We start from the raw sequence: 9,286 nt of genomic DNA on the forward strand, positions 1-9,286 counted from the left end.
AAATTAAGACTGTTGGATCAAAAGTCAACAAGTTAAAATTAAATCTCTCAAATTCAAGATACATGGAAATATGTACATATATATGAAATTAAATATAATATGAACCATTGGATTAAAACTTGATCAGTGGCTAGAATTTAATCTAGGGAGTAGGGATGCATATGTTATCAAAACATACAAGCATGAGAATATGTTTGTTCTCATTCTTGAGTTGGGAAAACCTTGGAGAGGAAAAATGGGGAGGGAGCCGAGACTACACGGAGGAAGACAAAACATGATTTCAATTAGATTAATGGCTTGTAACACTAAGGAGAGGAGAAATCTTGAATTCAAGTGTGTTTTTATGAAGAATAGCAAGTTTTATATGCTTGATCTTATGTTTTCTGGAAGCATGCTATGTGAATGGTATGATTTTCGTCCAAAGAGCATAAATCATGGCCATGTGAGTTTTATGAAAGTAAACACCCCCTTTGTAGAAGGATTTCAACCTAGGTTTCAACATGGGATGCTCATATTGAACAAGGCGTCCAATGAAATAGCTTGAAAGCCTAAGGGTGGAAATTGTTGTTTAGTCATCTTAAGGCATGCATATCATATGGTTATGTGATGTTTGCCATTAACCATGTTGGGTGCCATTATCTTCATGTTCAAAGAATGTTTTTAAAACCTGTTAGTAACTTTATCACTCTGTGCATATTCAACATGCTACGTAATGAAGATTGTATCTCTAAGGATAAGGCTAAGGTGATTGAATGATCATTGTGCTACTTTGGTGAAAAATCAAGAAAAATGATGTCTTTATTGAAGCTAGGGGATTTGGCCATATCGTTCCTCAAAGGGGTTTTCATGTTTTGTCTTGTATTTTTGGTAAGTTGTATGTAGTTAAATGTATTTTTAAAAGCATATAGTGTCACTTCCTCCTTATGGCCAAATGACTACGGGAAGTTGTTAAGACCATTTTGCTAAATCATCAATGTATTGGATGATGCAGTTAAGTCCCTTGCAGGTTTTGTAATGTGTGCATGATGAATTTGGTATTATAGTTGCAGCTTCATGCTTAAATGACAAGTGGAAATCAAACCAAAGGAAACAGGGACTGAAGTGATGGGTTAAAAGGCTCAAAACAGTGACCTTAATGCACTAGAGAGAGTGTTTAAGTGATTTTAAAGTTTGGTTAAAGACAATAGTACAAGCATGCAAAGTGGCATTTTAAGAATGAAAACAGTTGCAGTTTGTTGGTTAAATGTTCATAGTTTTGGCATCCCCTTTCAAAGCAGAATTTTTCGCATGAAAGATGAAGTTATTTGGTGTTTAGGAAGTGGCCCAAACTTAGAGGTGGTGTGAACTTTTGGAAAGTAAGTAGCCCTAAAAGCGTGGAAATTGGGATTAAAAGGGGAAAATGTGAAAATTTGTCAAATCTGGAAATTTATGGCTGAGTTGTTTTTGGGTCTTTCTGAATCGTCCCCAAGGGACGGGTTGGTCCCTTATGGAATTAAAGTTAAGCCATAATGTAAAAGAAACAGGCTAAATTGGGTTGTAATGTGGTTAACCGCTTTTCCAAAAAATAACTGAAGTTTGGGCAATGGAATTGGGGCTTGGTATGAGATATAAAAGGATAAACCAAAAGGCAATAACGTAAAATAACCAAGAGTTTGGTTTCCAAATGGATCCTAGTTACAAAGAGAATAATAACTCTTGGGGTTGTAAGTGATTTAGTTATGAGTAACGGTCTTAATCCAGAAAAAAAACAAAATCACTTATTTATAACCAAAGATCCCAGGGAGGCAGGGCGTTACAAATCGCTCATCAAGCTCCTATAAAGCTGACAACCCGAATTCTGTCACAATTTTGAATTTCAAAAGAAAAAATAATACAAATCTCTTTGAAACACATACAGATATAACTTTTTGTTTTTGCAATAAAGCCTGCTCTAACAACTTCAATTGTTTCCATGCCAGCACAGCTCCCAGTAACACGTCTAAATCCCCAACACAACAGATATAGCCACACATGCAGTAATGCAGTTTATTGTATAATTCACGAGCAGTTTCAACAATGGAAGGAAAAGATAAAATAGTACATGAAAAATTGAACATGGAATACATTCAGCAATCCATGCAGAAAGAGTTGAAAGCTGTAAGCAACAGAGTGTATACCTCAACTCCTTTATGGTTGAATCCTCAATGAACTTCCACGTATCATTGGAAACCTTGGGTGGAGGAGGAGGAGGAGGAGGTAGCCAATCATCCTCTTCCTTTTCCTTCTCTTCGCAATCAATAATCGGTACCACTTTATTCTCTTTTTCCTTCTCAACCTTATTTTACGAGTAAAAAGATGAGGAACAATATCAATCAAAAATCAAATCTCTTAATCCTAATCAAAGCTTTGAAAAGCAAGGAAATTTACAGCAGGATTCAAAAGCTTCCTTCGCTTGGGGGAAAAAGGCGGGGATGAATCTGAACAATCATCTGCCATTTGAACAACAAATTCAGATAAAAACCTATGATATAGACACGAATTTACGCACATTCACACATAGAGAGAGCAAGAGAGAGATTACCATCAATGCATACGTCGACGGGCTGAACACGGCTATAATCGAATAGCGGTTCCAGTTCTTCTGAGTCGGTCTGTAAAATTCAGAGATCGAAAGTCATTATTCAGAAACCCTAGAATCGTACTGCAGAACTTGAAACTGAAGTAAAGAAGTCGCACACCATGATTGAACTTTGGCTTCAGCCTCTCCTCTTTTCGATTTTCTTTTCTCCTCTCTCTTTCCCCACCTCCCTCTCTCTCTCTCTCTCTCTCTCTCTCTCTCTCTGTTCTGCTTTCCCGCCGAGGCAGAGGCGTCGGATGGCATCAAATGGTTGTTCCCGAGCTCAAATCTTGACCCGATTAGTTTCGGAGTTCACTAAGATTGCGTTTGCTGTTAAAAAAAAAAAAAAGTCACTTCTCAAAAATTTAAGCGTAAATTGCAAAGAATATACTCATTAAGTTTGGAAAAAATATAAAAAAATATTTAACATTTGAAAAATAATAATAATATCCCTACTATTAAATAAAGGGGTGAGTAAAATAATAAATTTTCCAAGAAATTCTCTTTCCTCCCTCCTTTGCTTGAAAAATAAAAATATAAAATAAATCAACAAAAATCCAAACCAATACAAAATCAACTATATTCATTCATCACTAGTATTAAAGATGAATCTAATGGGTTTATGAGAGTATGTGGTTAACCAATTTGGGTTTACCGTCGATCTGTAATGAATTTAAGTAATGAACCTAAATCTAGTTTCAAATAAGAGAGAGAAAGAAAAGAGGAGATTGGGTTTTTGGTGGGGTTTTGTCCAAAACACCACCCAAGGGTTTCACTAGAAACCAATTTGAATCCAAATAAATTTAGGTTCCATTGAACCTAGGACACAATAAGAGAAAGAGGATGTGAGGAGAAGAGATTGGGCTTTTTGTGGTGTTTTGCCGAAAACACCGTCCCATGGATAGAGTTTCCAATGAAACGCATTGAAATAATTGAACTTCAAGGATTCAAATGAACCCAAATGAATCTAAGTGCCATCGAACTTAGGACATGGTAAAAGAAAGAGAGAAACTTATGATTGTTATTATTGTCGTCTTCACTGAATCATCAATATCATTCCACTATAGAGATTGCTCTAAATTTGGAACAACATGATCTAAAACCATCAATGCCTCCATTAGTCATTGTCGTTATCATTTTCATTGTTGTAGTTGACGAGCAAGAGAGAAAAGTAGATGAGAGACTTGAGAAAAGAGAAATTATAATGAAAAATAAGGAAAAGTTATTTAAATGTATGGGTATTTTAGTCAATTTTGTATGTTTAGTAGAGGGGAAATTCTATTCAAAACCCGAAAATTTACTCTTCAAAACCTACGTCCTATCAAAATTTTCAATAATTTTAATATACCTCTTTTACCCCCACAACCCATAACCAACCCTCTTTTCTGATCACCTCTCATTGTCGGCCATCACCTTGCATTTCTTATCGTTGGTCATCACCTATATAAATATATATATATATATACACACTTATATATATTTATATACACACACAGAGCATGGCCGCGGCCATGCAACCCAGCACTCACACTTATATAAATATATATATATATACACACTCTCACACACTTATATAAACACTCACACACACTTATATAAATATATATATTCACAAATTCCATGGCCACGGCCATGGCTGCCGCAGCCATGGAAACCCCCGCACCGCGAGGTGCGGGGATTTCTCAAATCTCCGCACCTCGCGGTGCGGGGAATTAAGCCTTCCCCAACTGCTGCAGTCAGGAAAGGCTAGTTTTATTTTTTTTATTTTAATTAATTTTTTTATTATAATAAAATAATAATATAAATAAATAAATTCTAAATATATGTATTTTAAGTAATTATAAATTAACTAATTTTAAATTTTAAATCATTGTAATTAGGTGTTGAATTTTTTATACTTAAAAAAAATTAAAATTAATTAATTTATCTTATTGATTTTTGTTAAAATTAATTAATTTATCTTATTGAATTAGGTAAAGATACATATATTTAAAAAAATTATTTTAAATGATGATAGGATTTTTAAATTTATCTTATTGAATTAGGTAGAGATATATATATTTAAAAAAATTATTTTAAATGATGATAGGATTTTTAGATATGTGTATTTTTAACTAATTCAATAAAATAAATTGATAAATTTTAAATTTTTTTAAGTATTAAAAATTCAATACTTAATTACAATGATTTAAAATTTAAAATTAGTTAATTTATAATTACTTAAAATACAGATATTTAAAATTTATTTATTTATATTAATTTTTATTTATTTATTTTATTTTATTATAAAACAAATTTAATTAAAATAAAAAAAATAAAATCAACCTTCCCCGACTACTAGCAGTCGGGGAAGACTTAATTCCCCGCACCGCGAGGTGCGGAGATTTGAGAAATCCCCGCATCTCGCGGTGCGGGGGTTGCAGCAACCCTCGCACCGCGAGGTGCGGGGAGTTCAGGAACCCCCGCACCTCGCGGTGCAAGGGTTTCCATGGCCGCGGCCATGGAACTTGTGAATATATATATATTTATATAAGTGTGTAAGAGTGTGTATATAAGTGTGTGAGAGTGTGTATATATATATTTATATAAGTGTGAGTGCTGGGTTGCATGGCCGCGGCCATGCTCTGTGTGTGTATATAAATATATATAAGTGTGTGAGTGTGTATATATATATTTATATAGGTGATGGCCAGCGATAAGAAATGCAAGGTGATGGCCGACGATGAGAGGTGATCGGAGGAGAGGGTTGACTATGGGTTGTGGGGGTAAAAGAGGTATATTAAAATTATTGAAATTTTTGATGGGACGTGGGTTTTGAAGAGTAAATTTTTGGGTTCTGAATAGAATTTCCCTTAGTAGAGGTTAACAAGCAAAAAAGGAAAAATTGTAGCATAATATTAAATCTCAAGGGTACTTACTTTATTTTCCCAAATATCAAGGGTAATTTTTATAATTACCTTAAACCTTGGAAGCATCACATCAAATTTTCTCAAAATTTAATTGATGGTATATTCCCACATTTGGTATGGGACCTAAAGTTATTTTAACATCAAAAACCCTTTTCCATATTTTGTAAGAATGTGATAAATTGTCCTTTTGAATTTGTTGTTGAAAAACAAAATAAAAACTTAACATTAGGCTACTTATACAAACTTTAATATGCTACTTTATTTTAGTATTTGACATTATATATTTATATATAAAAAGTTTTTTCTTATTGTTATTGCCTTGATACAATAATAAATTTATAATTGTAAAGGAGTATTTGTCTTGAACATCAAGTCCTTGGGAGACCTACGAAAGAAAAAACGTTTAAGGGCATGAGGTGTCTTTTGCCCAAGCCCTGCAATGCTTAAATTAATTTATTTCTGAGCAAGAATGCAATAATAATATTAGTCTAATTAGACTAGAGTTCTAAGCATACCTTAATGGAGGGATTTTTCCCTATTTATAGAGAGTGAAATTGACAGGTGAAAGAACCACATCTCTTGCAATCAACTCTTTTGGATTTTCAAGCAAACACATCAAAGGTAAGTTTGACTCATTCTTCATAGTTTTGTGGCATGAATAGTCTTCTAAAAACCACATCTGAGAGGCTTGAGAAGTCTCTCGAGAAGCTCCTAGAAAGGTCTTCCAAAGATATCAAAAAAGGCTTTTAAGAAGGGTCACTTAATCTTTCGAGGGATTTATTCAAAGTGAACCGAATGAGCCTTTTAGAATAACTTCACCTGTTAACATTTGTGAGTGCACTCTTAAGGGTCACTCAGAATCATCCAAGAGACCATGTCACATGGAGACTATTGTCTTCTTAGAAAAGTCTCCTGATAACCATTAGGCCTTTTCTTTTTTAGGCCTCTTTCTTTTTGGGCCTTTTTCCCTTAGCTCGGGTCCATTGCTCTAGGATACAACACCTACATTCTAGTTTTCTAGGTTGGCATTTTAGTCACTTGAGCGCCACCCTAATTCCAAGATCTAATCCTATCATCAAATTTCTTTAAGTTTCTCATCTTCATTCCATGCTTATATGTCATTTTCCAAGGTTTGGAACCATTCTTTTTATTGATTCGATACTTTACTAACTTATCAAGTCGTTATTCCTCGAATCAACTCCTTTCAACCCTTAGCAATCTTTCTTAAACCTTAAATTCTTTTTCAGACATGCTTAAGACTCAATGCAAAGTAAACATTGAATACTAAGTGTGGAGTCCTCGATCCTACGTCTTGAGTGCTGACGTAACCCTTAGTTACCTCTGTGGCCATCAACTGAACTAAAACATGGTTATGGCCCTAAAGGTTTGGGACGCCCTAAGTAGGATCTAGGTTTCATTGCTCTTCACTTGCTAAGAACTCAAGTCCCAAAGACAAGTAGCAGAGGGCACTTGGATCTCAAACGAGTTATACGCCAGAACCTAGATTTTTAAAAAGGTCTAGGGTATTTATGTAATTTCTAGAAACTTCAAGGGTGAATGTGTAATTTGCAAAATTTCCCCAAAGTCGGAAAAATTTCTGAAGTCCAATAGATCCATGTGATTTTTGACAAAGCTATGTAATTTCTGATAGATTCTCAACCATTTTCCAACAAGTTCTCTCCACAAAAAAGCTTTACCTTTTTTTAAACTAAATCTGAAATTAAATCCTCGTTTGCACCCCCAAAATCCAAAAAATTTGGTTAGAAAAATCTCTTATAACATGGGTAATGCCATGGTATTGTCAATTTTGTCACTGGTTTAGCCATTTGCCCTAATTAAATCATGGAATGTTGCTTGTTTGCTGTTAAGGCTCCAGATTGCTAAAAATTCCAAAAATCCTTGCTTTGATCGAGAACCCATCCACATACAAACAAGTCTAATCAAATTGATAGATGAAATTGGTTTATTTAGCTTCCAAATGAACATGTGAAAGGGAATGTCAACACTTGGTGTATTAATGCAAAGGTTTTGCCATTTTCAAAACTTTTTCAAAAATATACATATACACAACGAAAATAAAGCGAGATCACCTTGCAAGACTCTATATTGTAGACCATATGCAATTCAAAATGAAACCATTCCATATGGTATTAGAAATATACCTCACTGGAGAGTTTCGTTCCAATGTAGAGCCTAAGAATCCTTCTGGCAGTAATTGTTGCTCTCTAAATAGCTCCTCGAATAGTCTAACTATTCCAATTGAATCTCGGATGACTAGTCCAACCCGTGAAAGCACAAGGGCCTTAGTTGGTCCACACTCCAAATAGTGACTAAGACCTACAAGAAAGCTTATGTGCTAGCCAAGCCTCTTGTAGGCGATTAAGCTGGAAGTAGGTTCAAAACAGAGATTCCAAATCCAATAGACTTTCTATTGGATCGGTATTACTACACTAGTAATGAGAGATCAAAGAGCAAAAATGGAAGCAAAGGAAATGAAGGATTCTAAGGCTTTGGAATGAAAAAGAAATGCTCAATGGTCGAGAAAGAATAACAACAATTGCTAAAGCTAAAGTAGCAAGCATTCTCTCTGTTATTCTTTTTCCATACCTGTTATATTAAACACCCTAAATGCCCCAAATTAGACAAAAAACCAACTAGGAGAGAAAGAGGGGACAAGAGAGAGGCGTGTTGGATGCATGTTGTATTTTTCATCGTCATCTCGTCATCCTTCCCTAGCCACACATCCCAAACCAATACAAAAGCGACAAAACGATCATACCAAATGCAACCCTCGCTGCCAGAAACGATCAACTAGTTCTCAACCTATCGATCGGTTCGGCCATTAGTCTGTCAACCAATTTTGTTCTCATGTTTCAAATTTCTACAAATTGCATCCAAGCTCGCCATTAACTCTTAATGGCCCTTTTCACTATCTCATAATCAAACCAAGGTCCCCATTAACTCTTAACGACATGCTTGTAAACTCTTGACAATTACTCCATTTAAATTCAAACTTGAACCATTAACTCTTAATGGTGTCATCATTAACTATTGATGATGATTACAACTTTTATCTCTTAGTTAACCACTACACTCAGATATACGTGTGATCTTCTAGGTTTACCACTATGTAGTAATCGGGACATATCAAATACTTTGACACCGACCAAACACTTTGGTCTACAATGAGGATCTCCCCGATGTATCTTAAAAGACCCTAAGTGACAACTAGCATTCTGTTAGGGTAATCCTACCAATAATGACAACTACCATAATCCCTTTATCAACTAACATCCCGATTGAGTAGAGTCATGGATAAATCAAACTCACTAACTCAATAGCTATGCCAAAATCTAGCATGGTATGAACGAGATGACACATTGAAATTCCTTAGACATTGAAAACACCTTTCCAATCATGTGCACCCTAACCAAGGGTTTATATAACCACAACCACCACTAATCACATATCATGTTCACCTCATAGTCGACTGAACTCCCTTATAATCGACTTTAGACTAGTCGACTTATGCTCCACATGAGTCGACTTACCAGAGCCCAGATCTCCTAACAATGCAAAGACCCACCGAAAACCCCCAAAACCCATGACTTGACTAGCCTAATGCATGCAAGGCTATCATAACAAAAATCCACCATCTCACAACGAATTTTAAGGTGAGACAATAACTGATTCAAGATTTTCTTGGATCAATCTAGACCCCAAAACCCATAAAAAAAACCATACCAAACTATTTCTTGACCAAACTTGCATTTTCAACATA

At 35.0% G+C, this 9,286-nt stretch overlaps 1 protein-coding gene across 1 annotated transcript in view; it reads right to left on the reverse strand.

The window, feature by feature from the left end:
• The window catches only part of LOC127798229 (uncharacterized), a 43,655-nt gene extending 40,763 nt beyond the window's left edge, over window positions 1–2,892 (reverse strand). Inside the window, exons 1-4 of the mRNA XM_052331664.1 lie at window positions 2,718–2,892; window positions 2,561–2,630; window positions 2,407–2,468; window positions 2,157–2,314 (exon numbers count right to left, since the gene is read on the reverse strand). Of these exons, the coding sequence (XP_052187624.1) occupies window positions 2,157–2,314; window positions 2,407–2,468; window positions 2,561–2,630; window positions 2,718–2,720 (293 nt within the window). The 5' untranslated portion in view covers window positions 2,721–2,892. The remainder of the gene's footprint in view (window positions 1–2,156; window positions 2,315–2,406; window positions 2,469–2,560; window positions 2,631–2,717) is intronic.
• Window positions 2,893–9,286: the final 6,394 nt, after the last annotated feature.

The sequence above is a fragment of the Diospyros lotus genome, chromosome 3 (assembly GCF_014633365.1).
Source record: "Diospyros lotus cultivar Yz01 chromosome 3, ASM1463336v1, whole genome shotgun sequence".
NCBI lineage: Eukaryota > Viridiplantae > Streptophyta > Magnoliopsida > Ericales > Ebenaceae > Diospyros > Diospyros lotus.